The following is a 19,725-nucleotide window of genomic DNA, read 5'->3' as shown; positions in this document are numbered from 1 at the left end:
GAACGGCCTTCTCAGCTGCCATAGTTGCAACTCTTGGGTCATCAGAACAGGGTGTTCAATGCACCACCGTTTCCGTTTAAAAAACATTTTGCAATTTTTTGTCGGGGCTGAATTGCATATTCATAGAACCGTGTACTAAATGAGGCAAGGGTGTGGAGTTACATTCAAGCTATTTTAAGGCATGAATAACTTTTTTCAAGATTTTTTTTCGTCATTTTCGTGATCAAAGATGAGTTTTAAGGGATACAATAATTGACTACAGGGGGACTTTATTACATACACTCTTAAAAATAAAGGATCTTTATTGGCATCAATAGTTCCTTGAATAGTTCCATTAATGAACCTTTAACATCCATGGAACCTTATAATCATCACAAATACTTACCGCTTGCTCCATTTCTGTAAATCCGTTTTTATGAATGAATGACTCTCTCACCCAGTGGTGTAGTCTAGTTTTTTGTAGTGAGTATACTCTAAATACTCTAAAAAAAATTTTTTTTAAACATTATAGGCACAAATACAAATTTACTTTTAGAAATGGTGTTTTTGAAAAAAAAAGTGTTATTTTAAAATACATTTTACTGTGCAATTTCTTTCTAATTAATTTGAGTTAGACCGAACTTTTATTTTGGTGGGTTGTAGACATTTGAGTTTCTGTGTGTTTTAATACACTAATATTATTATTATAATCTCTAAACAGTCTCTTTTAGCTTTAATATTCATAGACACTAGTCCATATCGAGATTTGATTCATTGTACAGCCCTACTTTTGATTTATTCATTCAAAAATAGCCAAAATCCGTGACGTTCTGCCCTATAGCAAGTTCCATTTGTGACTGGATTCCGCGATTCGATCCGTGTCGCTTCGCAAACACAGACGGGGTGAATTTATGAATGAAAGTGAAAGTTCTGACACAAAACGAAGTTGTTACGTATCCTCACGCTTTTTTAAGTGGGTATACGCAAATCCTTGGCCTTTTCTAGTGGGTATACGGCGTATACCTGCGTATCACGTAGACTACACCACTGCTCTCACCCATTGCTCTAGTTTTCTTCGTCAACAGCCACTTGCACCCCTTGCTGGTGAGATCGACTAACAGCTATGGAGATTATCAATCGGCAATCTGACATCCCGTTCCCGGATGTCAAATGTTGAACTTTCTGTCGAATTTGAACTGGAAGCGAATTTGTAAAGCGAAATAAAATGGACCAAATATTGCCTGTCGAATATTGTAGGTTGTATTTTTAAACAGAATTAATATTTTGGAAGTGAAATCTAAAAGGTGAATATGGATTATTGAATTTTTAATAATGAAAACGTGTGTGAAATGTTTTGAATTTAAATATTCACCGCTTAAATATACAATCATGTTGCATTTCAGCCCATAAAAATGCAAGCTCTAAAAATACAATGCATTAAAAAGCAAGCAGTGTTAGCCTAATGCAATGCATATTTTTCAAGTAGTGCAATTCATAAAAATTTTTTTTTTGTTTTAAAAAACATTTGTCATTGTTTTACTTCCATAATATGGGTTATTTGGGGAATGCAAAATGATTCCGCTCACTGCGAACCCCCCCATCTGGAACCCGGACATTTTGAATAAATAAGTTGCTTCAAATGTTACTTTATTGTTACTTTGTTACATTTTACTTTTAGAAACTTAGGCTTTTTTGTTTTAGTGTGTTCATATGGTTCATACCGGTTCATACCTTCAGTAGTTACACTTCCTCCTGGCCGATTGGTGGCGCTGCTAAATGTACCTGAAGCCTGAAGCCACCATAATCCTCTCCAAGACGAAGATGTCTGATTCGTTTCCTTTGTTGTGATAGTGAAAATACGAATCTTACGTTTCTTATTTTATATCCCCGCTTTAAAAGCAAGAAATCAAGTAGTTATCTTATACTAGTATTTATCATACTTAAAAATGAGTGGCGGAGTGTATGGCGGAGGTAAGTGCGATTTTGGAGGGAGAATCAAATGAATGAATGCGCCACGTTTATGAGCTCGCTAGCCATCAAACTAGCATGATATGATTATTTATTTTCTTATTTTGTGAAAATGAAACCGGAGCCCACCTTTCAGGTTTTTATGCTTCATAGAATGCATGAATAATAAATATTGCTAAATAAGTGCGTAGTTATAAAAAAAATTATTTGCAGTACGATTTATGTATTATAACGGACTCGCTTGTATGTTTTTGACTACAGTATTGTCATTTTATCTAACGAATATTGAACGTGTTTTTCCTTGAACGTTAGTTGTATCCTCAGTTTTTCCAAGGACATTTTTTTTATTCTATACAGATGAAGTTGGAGCTCTTGTCTTTGACATGGGCTCATACTCAGTGAGAGCTGGATATGCAGGAGAGGATTGTCCCAAGGTGTGAATAGTAAGATGGATCCATAATCCATATATTGGTGGTAACGCAAATATAGTTCTGAGCCAAAATGCTATTGTTTTATGGTTTGTAGGCTGATTTTCCTACTGTGATCGGTGTGACTCTGGACCGGGAGGATGGCAGTACACCGATGGAGACAGATGGAGAGAAGGGAAAGCAGAGCGGCTCCACCTATTACATCGACACTAACCAGCTCAGGGTCCCTAGAGAGAACATGGAGGTCATGTCACCTCTCAAAAATGGGATGAGTAAGTTTTTGTGGAGAGTGACTTGAGTTTGAATCCGCCTTTTTCTGAACTTATTTTTCTCCCCTTTCCTATCGCATATCAGCTCGGAGATGTATTTATTTTAAATAAAAAATGTATACAATAAAAATGAAAGTGCCTCATGGGGAATTACGTTTTTTACATTAATTTGACTGTTTTTCTCTCTGAAGTTGAGGACTGGGACAGTTTCCAAGCCATTTTAGATCATACCTACAAAATGCACTTCAAATCAGAGCCCAGTCTGCATCCAGTCCTGATGTCAGAGGCCTCGGTATGTTGATTTTATGGCATAAATCTATTCTGCAGATCACATAATACATGTGCCATCTGTTAGGATGCTTCACTCAACTTCCTGTGATCTTATTTTCTTCATCTTGCAGTGGAACACACGAGCGAAGAGAGAGAAGCTGACGGAGCTAATGTTTGAGCATTACAACATTCCTGCTTTCTTCTTGTGTAAATCTGCTGTCCTGTCTGCGTATCCTTCATTTTAATTGGCTGAAGATCCAGATCTTTGTAGAAAACAATGTCATGTGTTTAGAGTTGCTTTAGAAGGATAATACTTGTACAGTTTTAATCAAACCAAACATGCCAAGTGTGAATACACCGTTAAATTTCAAATTTAGTCAGGGTATTCATCTTAAAAGGCCAGCAGGAACATGAAATGTTTTATCCTTTACTCAGCATTCCAGGTTCGCCAATGGGCGATCCACAGGTTTAGTGTTAGATAGTGGATCAACACACACAACAGCTATTCCAGTGCATGATGGTTATGTTCTACAACAAGGTAATTTGAATCACTTACTTTTCAAGCATATTTTACTAGACTGCCCTGTTTTTAATGCTACTATGCTACAGTTAAATTCACACATTTCATTAATATGTTTTTACACCAGGGAATTTTTTTTGTTGAATTTCTATCAAATTTTAAACTGAACGATTTTATGTTATTGTAATGTTGTATACAGTTAATACAAAATATGAATGGCATTAATTTTTGTTTAATTTTTAGTCTAGTCTATCTAGTTTTTTATTTATTTTATCATGAATATAGCCTTTGATGCCTTTTTTTTTTAAAGCCATAAGGGTTCAAAATATATTTATTGTATATATATTATTATATTCATGTATATAATCTATAATGTGTGTTTTATGATCTTCCAGGCATTGTAAAGTCTCCACTTGCTGGCGACTTCATGAGTATGCAATGTAGAGAGTTGTTCCAAGAGTTAAGTGTTGAAATAGTACCTCCGTATATGATTGCGTCAAAGGTGAGGCCTGCGGAAGTTTATTCTTTTATTTTATGCAGACTATCATCTCTGTCTGGAAGTTGCAATTTTTATCACATTTTTTAGGTGGTGGGGAGAAAGTAAAATTAATTGAATTTTCATTAAAGGATTCAGTTCGTGAAGGAGCCCCCGCCAGTTGGAAGAAGAAAGAGAAACTACCTCAAGTTACCCGTTCATGGCATAACTATATGTGTAATGTAAGTGATAGGAACTGAATCATAGTGAAAGTTACTTAACATACCGAAGTGCATTTTTAACATGTATTGAATATTGCTACTTGTCATTTCAGACTGTCATACAGGATTTTCAGGCCTCTGTGCTACAGGTGTCAGATTCATCCTATGATGAACAGTAAGTTGATTTTTTTTTTTTCGCACATGACCGTATCAGTTTCCACAAAAATATTAAGCAGCACAACTCTTTTCCAAATATATAATAAGAAATGTTTCTTGAGCAGCAAATCGGTGTAAATGTTTATATAGCATTTACAAGTTTATATGTCATAATTCACTTTTTTGATTTTGAGCTTTTGGATTTGTTAAATGCTTATGATCTTAATGAAAAGGAAAAACCACATTGTTACAATCTGCCCTTTACAGAGTAGCTGCCCAAATGCCCACTGTTCACTATGAGCTGCCTAATGGCTACAACTGTGATTTTGGAGCGGAAAGACTTAAGATCCCTGAGGGTCTGTTTGATCCTTCAAATGCTAAGGCAAGAAATATCCTCTTTACTCTGTACAAGTTTTATTCTGAAATTGCTAGTATTAACTTTCATTAGTCTTAATTTTCACAGGGTCTATCAGGGAACACCATGCTAGGAGTCAGCCATGTTGTGACCACAAGTGTCGGCATGTGTGACATAGACATTCGACCAGTAAGATTTCAAAACATTGCTTTACGTTCATTTACATGTCCTGTGTCTGTGCTGCCAATGCAAGTGACATTATGCTGGCCTTGTTTTTTTTTTAACAGGGTCTGTATGGCAGTGTGGTAGTTACAGGAGGAAACACACTCATCCAAGGGTTTACAGACAGGCTTAACAGAGAACTCTCGCAGAAGACGCCACCAGTAAGTGGCACTTTGTATTTTTGCTTTATAGACCTTAGTCAGGGTGGTGCCAAAGTCAGGAATGAAAATGAGGCTGTGAGGGAATAGAATACAGTGTGTTCAAAGCATTGCACTGTTGTTAAACATACTTATTGTTCAGCTGGCGAAATGCCTTTCAAAAAAAAAAAAAAAAAAACTTTCAGCAGACAAAAAAAAAAAACATTCAAGTTTTAAAAGTTAGGACCTTTATACGGTGTGCTATTGTAAAGACTAAGTCTATCCCTCACAGCCTCGTTTTCATCTGTTAAATTCAAAATGGCGCCACCCTGACAATGGTTTATTAGAATGTCAGTTGGGTCTTCAGTGCTTTATGATAACATGAATTGTTTTGTCCTCTCTGCAGAGTATGCGCTTGAAATTGATAGCCAATAACACAACTGTTGAACGCAGATTTAGCGCCTGGATTGGGGGCTCCATCCTCGCATCCCTGGTGAGTAGTTCACTAAGGCTGTCACAACTAAATGAGTGTTGTGGCCAAAATAATTCTTATTATTAATGATGTTATACATGTAAAGAGAGAGAAAAAAGAAGGTATGTGTCAAATTCTAAAACTGATGCTATGTTTTCTCTCTTTTGACCAATAAATCACACTCAAAATACGAAGGTAGGGAGGCAGAGAGAGATAGACTCGACAGTGACTACGTTTACATGTGCACCAATAATGTGATTATTTTTAATAATCAGAGTAAGGTCTTAATCGCAGTAAGATGTTTACCGTACATGACACGAGCAGAACTCTTCACTCCAGTTTACTTGCAGTTTTCATTATTCTGATTATTCGCTAATAAGTATGGTTATACCACACTCTGATAGGCATGTTTATCTACTCACATCAAATTCTAAATAAATTATGGACGTACTGGATATTATGCGGCGCCATGATGAACATCGCCATGATGAACATCGCAATGCCGGGTTTGCCTTTGCTGACGTTAGTTTCTTTGCGCCGTCTGGATGAAGATACAAAGCAGAGACTGCGCAGTTGTGTTGACAGAGTTTAGCGATTTAGAGAACTAGAGAAAACTTCAGAATAATGTAACAGTTTCATTCATGAAGTTGTGTGAACAACACACAGCATTCGTATAGAACCGAGCACAGGTGCACTTTGGTCAGATCAGTAATAGCCAATTTACATGCCTGCTTGTTGCGATTAAAATCGGCGTATGCCAAGTACTTTAATGTGAATATAGTTACTATGATTATGAGCTTAATTACTTTAGTTTGATCAAAGTATTGCGTTTACATGAGGTAAAGTTTAATCGTAATATTGCCATAATCCCATTATGAGGGTGCATGTAAACACACTGAGTGATCCTTACAACTTGGCAAAGACCCTGTGGTCCGTGGGCATTGACATGTCAGGAATCGTGTTTCCTTACATTTATATGTACCCAGGGAAATACATAAAGCAAAGTCTGTGAACGCTTTGTGCTAGACAACACTAAGTACAGTATAGGTAGATGTAAATCTGGATGATAACTTTTGATTCACAGTTGTAGTCAAAATTATTTAACCCCCATTGCAAATCAGGTTTATTGGCAAATTGTACATACTTTCAGCAGTTTGCAATGAACAAATCAAACAAAAGTAATCGAAATAGCTCAACACAAATGTTTCTAGTGGTTTTCCCCAAATTCAACTGAAAATGCAACTTTTAATGATTTATGCAGTCTTAAAAGTATTCAACCCCTTCATGGCAAGCATCTTTAGTACTGGGTAGAACACCCTTTTGCTGTTATTACCTTCTGCAAACGAGATACATAACCAGACACCAGCTTCTGGCAGCGTTTCTGAGGAATCTTATGCTGGGTACACACCAGAAGATTTTTTACATCTTATAAGATTTTCAAAATGTGATAGACCACAAACATGAGGACAAAAAATCCTAGATTTAACCGTTTTGCTCCTAGTGTGTGTGGTGTGCCATGATGTGACAAAGACAGCACACCACACACGAACAGATTTTCAACCAGAGTCTCGACTGTGAACACAGGAAATCTCGCGAGACTTCAGAATAAGCATTGCGGACGACATAAAGGAAGAAACTGTGATGATAGTGTTTGGAATGATTTTCACAGAACACGTTGTACAAACATTGGTGCTGTTGCCACAAATCAACAAGCTGATCCTCCATCTCTGCTGTCCACATCAATTTCACTTTGTGCTGCGCCATGACTGCGTTTGTAATGCTGCCGTCTTCCATCATCTCGCTTTCTGATTGGATATTGTTTCGTTTCACTTGATAATCTCCAGAATGTGCATGCGTTTGTCCTCAGAGTTCCCCCCACACATCAGGATTTCTGATCGTAAATATTAAACATGTTGAATATTTACGATTCGCGATCGGGTCGGCTCCGACGTTCTTCCGAGCAGGTTCGGACACTCTTAACACACCTCACACCAAGGGGAAATCTGATAAGATAATCTGTTGAACCATCAAGATAATCGGGACATAGCTAGGATTGTCGGAAGGGGGGAAATCGGCCCAAAATCAGCCCGATTATCTTTTGGTGTGTACCCAGCATTAGTCCATTCATCATGAGCAATGGCGTTCAGTTCAGTAATATTCTTGGGTTTGCGTGCTCCAACCGCCTTCTTCAAATCCCACCAGAGATTTTCTATGGGGTTCAAGTCAGGTGACTGTGAATCCACTGTAGAATCTTCCAGGACTTCTTCTACAACCAAGCCTTGGTAAAATTTGAGGTATGCTTAGGATCATTATCCTATTGGAAGGGTCCAATGACGGCCAAGCTTCAGCTTCCTCACTGACGGCATGACGTTTTCTCCTAGGATTTCCTGATACTTCAATGAATTCATCTTGCCTTCCACACACTGCAGGTTTCCAGTGCAAGAGGATGCAAAGCAGCTCCAGAGCATCACCGAGCCGTCACCATGCTTAACTGTAGACAGTGTTCTTTTCAGCATATGCTTCATTCTTCTTCCTCCAGACATACCACTGATCCATAAGGCCAAACATTTCCATCGCTTTTGTTTCATCGCTCCACAGAACAGATTCCCAAAACCCCTGTGACTTATTTATATGATTTTGAGCCAATTGGAGCAGACTTTTCTTGTGCTTTTGGGTCAGTAGTGGTGTACGTCTTGCAGTTCTAGCATGGAAACCGCATGCGTTTAGTACAAGCCTTACTGTGCAAGCTAAAACCTCAGTGCCTGTTGCCACCAGGTCTTGCTGCAGGTCTTTTGCAGTCACTCAAGTGTTTATCTGAACCTGCCTTCTCAGAAATCTGGTTGAAGCCGTTGATAGCTTACTTTTTCTTCCAGTCCATGTAGTGTAACCACTGTTCCTTTAACTTTGAACTTGTGAACTATGCTTGCAACGGTGTCTCTAGGAACATTTAGTGCCTTCCCTATCTTTTTGTATGCTGTTCCTTGTTTCTGAAGGGTGATGATATCTTCTCTTAACTTTTTGGACTATTATTTTTGACTTTGCCATATTTCTAACATGCAGTCAAACGTGACACTCAACAAACCTAGCCAGTTCAGATATTTCATGTGTTCTAGCCCCAACTAATGACTCTGGATAATTATCTGGATAACTGCTAGCTAGATGATGCAGAGTAATATATTTAAATATCGCAGATATTGTCAATGTTAACCATAACTATATCATATAATTATGACTTTTCTTTTTTTTTTTTTTTACCTTTAGGGAACTTTCCAGCAAATGTGGATTTCTAAACAGGAGTATGAGGAAGGTGGGAAACAGTGTGTTGACAGGAAGTGTCCTTAACCAGTTCCTGCAACACCAGGTTGCCTTCTGAAGGAGATGAAAATAAAAAAATATACCACCCAGTAGAAAAAGCCTTCTTAGTGGACTCAGGAACTAAAAAGGACAATTGCTGTTATTTTTAGTGCAAACAAACCATATTTTAAACAGTTTAATGTGGTTGCACTCTTTTCTACTCCTCCACACAATATTTTCATATCCAGTTTGGCAACAAACCTTTCTGACCACCTGATTCATTCTAAATAACAGTGACAAGGTTATGTGTTTTGGTACAGGGGAAATATGAACCCTTAATTCTATCAGTGCTTAGAACAGTTGATTTTCTTTTCTTTTTTTTGCTCCACAGGAAACCAAATGTTTATGCTTTTAACAAATCAGCTCTTTTTGGGAATAAAATTGTTTGTGTTAAACTGGTCTAAATTAATCTCATTTTTTTTGAATAGGTAATGTCAATGCGGTAATTCTGTACGTTTGTTCTAATATTAAGTAAATTTTTACTGGTCTATTCAGACTTGCATATTGAGGAAAACCTATAGTTAATGTGTCCCTTGAACTCAAGAAGAGGGATGATTTTCAATCCTAATAATTTACATATTTAGAAAGACAAAATCAAAAAAGGTAAATACACAAACAGTCTCTGTTACAAGTTTGGATTTATTATTTGACTGTACAACATATTCTGAGAAATGAAAAGTATGTGTTGAAAAGACTATTAAATACGAAAAGTCTTTTCAATGATCTCATGCATGTGCAGTCTTTTTTGGAAACATTGCTGATATCTTTTTTTGGTTTCTCTTTTCTTTTTTTTCTTTCCGCATTTTATTCTTCAGGTATTTTTCCAGGCTTAACCTAAAATTCAGAACAGCAGAATTAAACATGTCTGTGCATCAAGGAAATGTAATAACACTTGTTAGAGAGGCAAAGAGTTTATATAAAAATATAGTCTGAAAAACTAACAATATATCATCTATTGGAATAAATCTCGTGTAAATAACTTTTACAGAGCACCTAGTTCACTCGCAAAGAATAAAAATATATATTTTCCCCTTAGGGGCTCCGCACCATGTCCATTCTATTAAAATGAAAAGTTAAAATGCTAAAAGGTCATTTATTGTTACTTTGATGCGGTAACATTTTTCTATAGACTTGAGACGTACCTTGTGTAAGGGGCGACATGTGATGGTTCAAAGAATCGCCGCCTTTTGTATCTCGAATTAAGGTGCCAGGGGATTGGGTGTTCCATGAAGCGGTACCTGATGAACAAACAACCTCGTAATTTGAGTTACACAAAATATATGTGCAAAAGAGAATAATCTGAAAAACATTTGATTTGCTTACCAGAAGGTTTTGCCAAAAACATTTCTTCGCCATGCGCCTGGTCTAGCTTTCTCTTGTCCCGTCTGCAGTAAGCGCAGAGCATCCTCACGTTCTTTCACAATAGTGTCGAGTCGCGTCATTGACTTTTCAACCTATTAAAAGAATTCAGAATGAATATAGGGTCATCCATGTACACCTGATGAATTGAACAAGTATAGAACAGACACAGATTCACCCTGTTTAAACTTCAGAACTAAGAGCTGCTCGTTTTGGCTGTCATTTCATTAAAGAGTAAATCATGAAATCAAGAATACAACAGATACAACTTGGCAGGTTGTGCAAATATTTCCTTTCAGAACAGTGGTGGAAGAACTGGAAAAATCCAGTTTAGAGTCAAAAGTAGTTTTACTTCTAAAAAGCACCACGGAAGTATGTATGCTGCCTTCCAAACGTTTGGGGTCAGTAAGATATAAAGTTTTTGAAATAAGTCTTATGCTCAGCCAGGGTGCATTTATTTGATTTAAGAAAATGTGGACTAAACTGCTCAATTCATATTGATTATTATTTACAATCTCTTCATGAACTTTTTGAATTTCATCAAAATTTCACCAGATTTCGTCAAAAATATCTTCATTTGTGTTCTGAAGATGAACGAAAGTCTTAAGTGTTTGGAACAACATGAGGGTGCGTAATCAATGGCAGAATTTTTATTTTTGGGGTGAATCCCTGGGTGAATATTTTTGTGGAAACCATGATGCACTTTTTTCAGGATTCTGATAAATAGAGTTCAAAAGAAATGCATTTAAAAGTCTTTACTGCCACTTTTTTTCAGCATTTCTTAAAACAAATCCAATTGACCCCTAACTTTTAAACACTAGTGTACCATTGGAAGCACTGCATCATCACTGTACCATGGTACTGTAGTATTCAAGGTTATTCCATTTTATCAACAGAAACTGTGCATTAAATACAGTTTTAACATTTCATACCTTTTTGAGGCGTTCTGGACTGGGAATCTGAACACACTGTCGTTTCCCCTCCTGTTCTAAAGTGAGTAACATGTTCTTTTCCTTCAAGAGAACATACCTTAGAAATTCAAAAGAAATGTGGGTGAATATTTGTTGCAATGTTTCTTTAAAAGTCTTTAAACTGTTAAAAAAAGAAAGAAAGAAAAAAGTTAATTACCATAGTTTGTGTAAGTCTTCATTACTTTTCACCCTAAGCTGTTTGGCAGTCCATGGAGCACCTATGAGGTTACAAAAAAATAATCATGAGACAACAATATTAACACAATCAAGTGACGGTGGTAGATCATTATGACTATCTCAAAACCTAGTGGCCTTCTTATTTATTCATGTGCACACATTTTATACATACATACATACATTATTGTAACTGTGAACAATAATCATTCAGGTTAGTACCTGATTTAACTGTTAGTTCTCCCCAGTTCTCTGGCAGGTCAAAAAATTCTTCCAATCCTTTTCTGACACAAGATGTGTGGATTGCTCTGTTATTCATGGCACTTCTGAACCACCACGAGTCATACATTTGTCTAAATTCCGAGAAATGTGAAAAGAGATCAAATTAATTGGTGACATCTTAAAACATGCTTCTTTCTTTCTGGATATCATGATGCATTGACATTTAAGCCCGACATATTAATCAGAAAAACATACCTTTGTTGACACGAGTGAAATTTGGACAGCGCTCGGGTCGCATATTGAGGCTGTGTGTGTGAAGACACTGTAACAAAACGTTGAAATTGTCTGCAGATAGCAGTAGTCAGGCGGCTCGTTACGGCCGCAGCCATCTTGACAATGTCAAACGAAATAATGAACGGAAACGTGCAGCGCCACCTGTCGGACAGTAGAATATTAACCACAAAACATTTCTCCCTATGATTTCTCCACGTTGAAAGTTCAAACGTTTTGGTGCAAAATGTTCAGCACACAACAATGCGAATTGGCAATAAAATGTTATCTAACAAGATTAGTTATTTAAAATAAATGTGTGTATTTAACAAAAACTTTGAGCACTTTTTGCCACACTGTTGATTTTTATTAAAATGTTTTTTAATTTATTATTTTTAATAACAATTCATTGTTATTTATTATATTTTATTAAATATTTATTTGTAATTTAATTATTATTACATTTTAATTTATTAAACTTATTTTAATTAATTTAATTATTATTAAATTCTTATTTATTATTTTATTAAAATGTATTTTTTTATTAAGATGTTTTTTATTTTTTTTATTGGACATGAAAATCACATTAAATTTTATTGGAAGTGGAACCATTGTACTGCACACGTTTATTTTTGATACTTTCCAAATGCCTTAATGTATAGATTTGATTGTTTTAGTCTTTTAGACACCACAATTTAAACCCATAAGCATATTAATATTTTAAGTATAAGAAATAATAATTAATTGAACCGAGTAGTTCAGCAAACTGAACGGTAAATCTGTACTCACCACGCATTCAAGAATTTCTCAGATTCAAATCTTACCAAAATAATCTTATTTTTCAGCAGCATTATTTTGTTTAATTTTTTTATATTGTATTATTTTTTAGGCCCATCTTTTGATTCGAACTTTTAATTTGCCCTAAGCATCAATGGTGAACATGGCTGTACTCTACGTTAGATGAGCCAATCAGTGAAGCCCGTGTGTTCACGTGCTCCCTCAACAGTCATGGTGGGCATGAGCGTATTGAGGACGGCGGCTGCATTTGCTGCCAGATTAAACCCGCTGAAACGAACATGTCAGTCTTCAAATCTGCTCTCCAGGACTGTTGCACGTTCAGAACAAGGTAAAGATTGTTATTTTTTACTAAACTCAGCGGTATGACCGGTTGGGGTGATTAAAACTAGCAGTGACCTTGCTTTGCTTGCTTAGCATGCCAAGTGTTCAAGCTGGCCTTAACAACAATCCCCACTGTAACCTTCCGATAGATATATGTAACTTATAAAACAGCTGCATGTATGTGATGTGTTAATGTACCTCATGGGCGTTTTTACATAGAGATATAATTGAACAGTTTTTGATTCAAAATGTCTCTTGAGTTTCTTACCCTTCACACACAATTTTTGATATGCAAGCAATCAATTTACTAAGTTAGACGAGCACAATATTTTGGCCCTCATTGTGTACGTAACACTTTCACTTTATTGTAAAAACTTGAACTTATAATTTGGGGTTGCAACTGTTATTTTGTAATAACTTCAGTTCTGTGTTATAATTTACTTCCTGTTGAATAAAAATAGCGTTTTGTCTGCAATTTAACTCAAAACCTATTACAGTGATATGTTGACATGCTAAGCCCTTTTATTATTATTACTTCTATTCATATTTTTGTATTTTCTTTTACAGTTGTTGTCCGTCATGGGAGCCATGGGAAAAGGATGTTTATCATCAAGCCCACTGACTTCTATGATAGAAGATTTCTTTACCTGCTGGTAAAGCCTATTATAAGCACTTTAGTTCAGTTGCATATCATTCTTGCTGCTCGTTCTTTTTCATATAACATTTCTCTCCTCTCTTGCTTCATTAAACCAGAGAAATTACATTCTTTACACTGGCATCCCTATGGCAGCACTTGTGACCTCTATTAATGTTTTCGTAGGTAAGTTTCTGATGTAGCCTACCTGACCGTTTTTCCTTCCTGTAGTTGCTGTACCTGCCATAATAACTTGATTAATGTCTGTAATTCATTAAACAGGAGAATCTGAGCTAGCAGAGACACCTGAAGGCTATGAACCAGAGCACTGGGAGTACTACAAGGTATTCTAAAATATTTAATTGCTTAAAAACATCTAGTACACTTTATATGCCAGTAAAAATTGCCCATTGTTAATTGAATAAAAAAATGAACATTGTGTTGCTTCTATCATAATGAGTCATGTCTTTTCTTTCATTTGTTGTCTTTATTATTACTTAGCATCCCATCACCCGTTGGATTGCACGTACCTTTTATGACAGCCCAGTGAAGGACTATGAAAAAATGATGGCACTTATCCAAATTGAGACTGAGAAAGCTGAAATGAGGTATGTTGCCTTCACATGATTCAACTAATTAGCCTAAATGAGACTATACATGAATGATATGTCAATGTAATATATATATATATATATATATATATATATATTATACACACACACACACACACACACACACACAAGTAGAATGTACACGTAAAAATACATGTAAAATTATTTAATTATATATAAAAAATCTAACTTAATCAAAAAAAAAAAAAAAAAAAATCAAGATGAATAACAAATAATATTATTTTCTCTCCCTCAATAACTTGATCAGAATCTTGGGTCTGGAATCACAACATGAATCATAGTTAATTCATTATCAACACTTGCAGTTTCGGTTAATAAAAAAGTTTGAAAAGAATTAGGCCTATAGATATTTTATATAGAAGATATTTTCAGCAGAAATACCAAAGGAATGGGTTAGCACTTCCTGTTACTGGAATTTGAGCATTTTCTAAATGCATCTTTATATGTTGAGAAGAAATTGGCACCCAAATCATGAGCCATTTTGTTCACAGTACAATCAACATTTGATTGTCTAGAGGTTTAGATGACCTAGTTTTGTACTTCCTAAACAATCTTTATCTTGACCTTTCAAGTTCTGCTCACTAAAGTGATCCACACCATATGTAGGTTCATTTTGAGTTTAAGGTGCCTCCAAGTAAAGAAATATCACAATGTCATTAATAAACCATGTACTAGAAGGTTAGAAGAAAAGAGAAAAAATGTCTGTAGGGTAAAAAATAATGAAGGAATTGTCAAACCTTAGGGTACAATTTAATGGAACTACATCAACAAAGACACTTTGAAATGTTTTTACTGCTCACAAAAATGTATCTTGTTTTTATGTAGCCTAATTGATGATATCTAATTTATTATTCACTATTTTTCTTGCAGACAACAACAACTTGAAGTTCGCAGACACATGAGAGAAAAAGGAGATGGGCCCTGGTTCCAAATTAAGACACTTGATAAGAATCTCATCGACAACAGCCCCAAGTCATCCCCTGATAACTAGGATGGGTCATGCATACCTGTCTTAAATATTCAGGCATTATACAATGTATAATGTAGTTATTAATAAAAAATATATTTTCTTTTTTTCCCCCTTTTCTTTGCCTCTGGCACCAATAAACTAATGATTATAACTAAGTTACTGCTCTTGTGTATTCTTTTAAGTGGTACATCAAGGATTTACCCCAAAATTCATGAAATTCATAAAATGCTTTTATGTTTATATAATCTTGAAATCTCATGTCTCCAGTCATAATTATTTCATGAAAAAGAGTGGCCGAATTATTCATAATTTCTTCTTTTATGTCCAAAAGGAGTAGAAAAGTCATGCAGGTTTTCAAGTTAACAAATACCAACAAAAGGATTGAAATCAAAACCTAAATATTTGCGTTATTGCAGTAATGTACAGTAACCATAATAGTAATATGCACTACATCAGATGATGTCCATTATAAAATGGTTTCAGAACTGTGTGAATAAAATAAAATTTCATTCCATAAATTACTCTTTTGAGCAGGGCAGAAAAATAAAACAGCCAAACTAGATCAGTCTAATTTCTTCAGCCTTTTAATATTTAAGTAAAAACAAAAACACTAGTTTCAAAAGTTTGAATACTTTTAGTTATTAACTTTGCATAAGTAGGTAATCAACTAGCAAATAGCTTTCTTGCACAAAATTAATAATAAATAAACTGTATTTGTATAGCACCTTTTATACAAAAGTATTACAATAAACACCAAATACTTCACATATTATGTACCACTTACCACAATAATAAAAGAAAATAATACAATTATAATATTAATAATAAAATGCATAAAATGAACAAAACAAAAAAAAAAAAAAGTAATAAGAAACTATTAATACCTATATTTCAGAAAAAAAAAATCCTTTTTAAAAGCTAAAAAATAAATAAATAAATAACGTTAAGTGTTTGTACATACTAGTAAGGCTACATTCAGTATTGAAGCACACATGCAGAGTAAATGGCGCTACCATTGCTATTACCGTATAAACACATTAAAACTCATTGAGCGTCGATCTGAAAACGTCACCATTTGCGTCAGGGTGAATAATGTCAAATATTGAGTCCTTCTCCAAGTGGACACCCATTGTTTCCCTCCCCTATACACCACCCTCCATCCCTCTTTGTATGTCCCAATGTTTTCGTCGTCACATCCCGGCTCGGTCCATGAGGAATGTCGGGTCTGTATGGTTTAAAAATAGCCCCATCTCATCTACAGCCTGACACGCTGCTCCAGCGAGGCTCATAGTGGTGCGAGCAGCAGGAATGTGAAGATGGCTACAGATCTGGGAGAGCTACTGGTCCCGTACATGCCCACCATTAGAGTACCGAGGACAGGAGACAGGGTTTTCAAGAGCGAATGCGCTTTTTCCTACGACTCTCCTGTGAGTATTATGTCAAATACTTCATGCATGAACGTTAAACAACAACTGGCGTCCCACAGACACGTGGAAACTAAAAGATACATAGCGCGTAAGAGAGATTGGGGATCCTCGGCGACCATTCTCCTGCTCAACTTATGTGACAGCCTGCAGAAATAAACAACACACGGGTGTTTACATCTTACAGCGTGGCCAAGTCCCCCTCTTTAAGTTGGCGTTATACGAGATTCAGATGTATAATGATAGCAAACACTGTTTGAACGCTGGTTTGTACTAGAGAGATTTTCTGTCCACTGTTTTTAAAGGCGTGTCAAAGAAACAGGCTAATTATTTCCATTCCCACGTTCTTATGCACTCGGCATCTTCCCATCCTCGTTGGACATCTATAGTGTGTTACTTGTTGATGCCAGACTGTTTATTGTGATATCTCCTTGATATCAAGAGACAAACAACTGTTACATAGCATCAAATATGTGAAAATTGGGATTTCCTAAATCTATACTAATAAGCAGTAAGCAGCCATGACCTATAAAAAGAATTCAGGTCAACTTGGGTTGTTATGTCTCTACAAGCTCTGTCCACAAATCATGTATAATACTATACGTTTTTGCGATCAGTTATGGGAACTTTTCTATAAATGTGGATAAAGTGCACAACTAGCTCCCAGCTGTAAAAGTTTTAAAGGTGACTCAGCTGTTTGGAGTTCATCATGTCAGACTAAAAGACAGGTTATTTTTACACACTATCTGTTTAAGCTCGTGTGTCACCAGGAGCTAGTGACAGGTTTTTCAGTCTGGTGGGCCCTCAACACCCTAACCGACACGCACCAGCCCAGTAACAGTGTTTTGATTCAGATTTAACTCTGAACTGTCTTGTTTGTTTATTCTTTATCGCTAAAAGTCTTTAAAAGTATAATTCAGATTTTTTACATTTAGAAGAAACTAAACACTTCTGAAAATAACAAATAAACAAGTATTATGTAATTATATAATTATGTGAATCTTAATAACCATTGGTCCCACCAAAAGTGGCTGTATGGCCAAAATGTTATTGCAATATATGCCTGACGAACATTTTATTACCATATCCAACAACATAATACTTATTGGAGCTTTGTTGTTATAGTGTTGAAATTTAAATCTTTAGGTAAAAGGCACTATTGTGAGCATTCAACAATTAAATGTTTATTTATAATTGTACTTTTATGTCCATATTTTGTATTTCTAATAATAGGCTACATCCCAGATATTTGGCATGAATATTTAATGAAGCCGTAGATTGTAAATAGGATGCAGTTATTTTAGATTATGCCCTGATATGTTGAAGTGTGTCCTCTTTTCATGTACTGTATATGTTCCTATGTTGATGATGCTTATGTCTTTGAACGGTCTGCCTTAATCTCAAATAGCAGTTTTATTCACAGTTGTCTGGTAAATCATAGTAGAAATATGGAGTTGTACATTATACACTTTATTTTAGCTTAAAACTAGCTTTATCATTTCTTTTAGGAATCGGAAGGAGGTCTATATGTGTGTTTGAACACATTCCTGGGATTTGGAAGAGAACACGTGGAGAGACATTACCGTAAAACTGGACAGAGTGTGTACATGCACTTAAAACGGCATGTGAAACAGGTAAGAGCAGCGACAACTTTTTTTTCAAGCTTATTGTTGGATTGATTTCTTTGCAGATTTGTAAAAGTGTTGTTTTATATTTCATTCTGCACTCTAAAGGAACCTGTTTGTTTTGCTAAGGCATGTTTATAAAAGCTACTTAAATGCCCTAATTAAACTAAGGCCTAATCCTGGTTTAGTCTAAGCTGTGTCTGTGAAACCGAGCCTTAAAGTAGTAGTACAATGAGGAATCTCATACCTTCCTACAGGTATATCGTGCAAAACTAGTACGAGGTATGTTCACTCATCTGAACATATTACATTTATATTTCATAGTCCCTTTGTCCTTTGTTACTGCTCTCGTAGAAAAATACAATTACTTGTTGTATTTTAAACTTACATTTAATGTCTAAAAATAAATATTTTAAAATTTCCCGTAGCAGCTCACTCTGCAACTTCTGCTGTTTACCAGATGGGTTTTGTCCATACAAATGCGTTATTCACAGCTATAAACTGACGTGACTTGCGGATGTTTTCCGTCCACAGTGCGCAGATGCAGTTAATCTATAATCAAATTAGTTGTGATTAAGTCATATCTTTTGATTTTTTTCCTCTTATGTTAAGTGAACATCCTCTAGTTTTAAGATCTGCCATACCACACTAATTTCAAAAGGTGGGAAATTTCAGTTTAGCAGAGATTGATGACTGTTGGATTTAGAAAGCAGAGTTTTGAGGTGATTATCCAACAGGTCTTGAGAGCAGAGAAGAATGTAAAGGTTTTAGGTGTGATGCTTCTCTTCATAGAGAGTTTTAGGAATCTGCTATACAGTAAAAAATGAGATGATCAGTAAGTCATGCCAACTTATGTTTTACATTGATTCATCAAAATAATTTTTATAAGTTAGGGTTAGGGTTAGGTGCGAGAGTAGGAGATTCGACTTGTTTTAAAAAAAAAAGTCAGTTAATATAATCTAAGTTGAAATGACATACTTAAAAATGTAAGGCAGCAAACTTGAAATGAAGTTTTTCTATTGAAATAGGTGGATTTTAATTAAAAAAAATTTTTTTAAACTTTTTTACAGTGTATGGATAAATTAAATGGTTTTGACATATTGGTTTATAATTGATGAGCCCAGCATACTAGTCCAGCATGCCTACTGTGCTCTTGGGAAATGTCAGGAAGAAAAAGAAACATTGAAGGAATATCTGGGTATTTACAATAATTACAGAATACTGTATTTACAGCATGATAGATAAATTAACAACATGTTACATAAACAGAAGATACATTAACTGTGCTGCATTATTTATAACACCATATCTATACATATTTGTTGTCACTAAATATGTACTAATTGATGGAATGATAGATTTTAAATAATCAGATACTGAGGTATTATCTCATGTTTTGAATGTTACCATGGCAGCCTTTCCATATCTTAGCAGTTCTGTTGATTCCCAGCCTGCTCCTATACATTGACCTAATGATGAATGATCTGTTGGTCATTTAG

The 19,725-nt window shown here is 35.5% G+C and overlaps 4 protein-coding genes across 4 annotated transcripts in view; 3 read left to right on the top strand and 1 right to left on the bottom strand.

The window, feature by feature from the left end:
- Nucleotides 1-1,777: 1,777 nt before the first annotated feature.
- Nucleotides 1,778-9,199, top strand: actl6a (actin-like 6A). Its single transcript, XM_082189536.1, has 14 exons — nt 1,778-1,950; nt 2,305-2,381; nt 2,473-2,647; nt 2,836-2,936; nt 3,046-3,143; nt 3,358-3,452; nt 3,830-3,936; nt 4,062-4,151; nt 4,244-4,305; nt 4,554-4,668; nt 4,750-4,830; nt 4,929-5,024; nt 5,407-5,493; nt 8,734-9,199. Exons 1-14 carry the CDS (start codon nt 1,926-1,928, stop codon nt 8,812-8,814), a joined length of 1,290 nt encoding a protein of 429 aa, XP_082045662.1. The 5' UTR covers nt 1,778-1,925; the 3' UTR covers nt 8,815-9,199.
- A 246-nt stretch (nt 9,200-9,445) lies between these two features.
- mrpl47 (mitochondrial ribosomal protein L47) lies at nt 9,446-11,960 on the bottom strand. Its single transcript, XM_082189539.1, has 7 exons — nt 11,808-11,960; nt 11,553-11,683; nt 11,314-11,374; nt 11,118-11,214; nt 10,150-10,280; nt 9,969-10,064; nt 9,446-9,660 (listed from the first exon to the last, which is right to left on the bottom strand). The coding sequence occupies exons 1-7, from the start codon at nt 11,939-11,941 to the stop codon at nt 9,552-9,554; spliced, it is 759 nt and encodes a 252-aa protein (XP_082045665.1). The 5' UTR covers nt 11,942-11,960; the 3' UTR covers nt 9,446-9,551.
- An 831-nt stretch (nt 11,961-12,791) lies between these two features.
- Nucleotides 12,792-15,332, top strand: ndufb5 (NADH:ubiquinone oxidoreductase subunit B5). Its single transcript, XM_082136289.1, has 6 exons — nt 12,792-12,948; nt 13,509-13,594; nt 13,695-13,761; nt 13,858-13,919; nt 14,077-14,183; nt 15,078-15,332. Exons 1-6 carry the CDS (start codon nt 12,831-12,833, stop codon nt 15,196-15,198), a joined length of 561 nt encoding a protein of 186 aa, XP_081992415.1. The 5' UTR covers nt 12,792-12,830; the 3' UTR covers nt 15,199-15,332.
- Nucleotides 15,333-16,337: 1,005 nt separating this feature from the next.
- The window catches only part of usp13 (ubiquitin specific peptidase 13), a 26,543-nt gene continuing 23,155 nt past the window's right edge, over nt 16,338-19,725 (top strand). Inside the window, exons 1-2 of the mRNA XM_082189523.1 lie at nt 16,338-16,604; nt 18,110-18,235. Of these exons, the coding sequence (XP_082045649.1) occupies nt 16,494-16,604; nt 18,110-18,235 (237 nt within the window). The 5' untranslated portion in view covers nt 16,338-16,493. The remainder of the gene's footprint in view (nt 16,605-18,109; nt 18,236-19,725) is intronic.

This window comes from Leuciscus leuciscus (genome assembly GCF_965113295.1).
Source record: "Leuciscus leuciscus genome assembly, chromosome: 14".
Lineage (NCBI taxonomy): Eukaryota > Metazoa > Chordata > Actinopteri > Cypriniformes > Leuciscidae > Leuciscus > Leuciscus leuciscus.
Note: the sequence above shows the minus strand (reverse complement) of the source record. Positions and strands in the feature narration are given on the sequence as shown.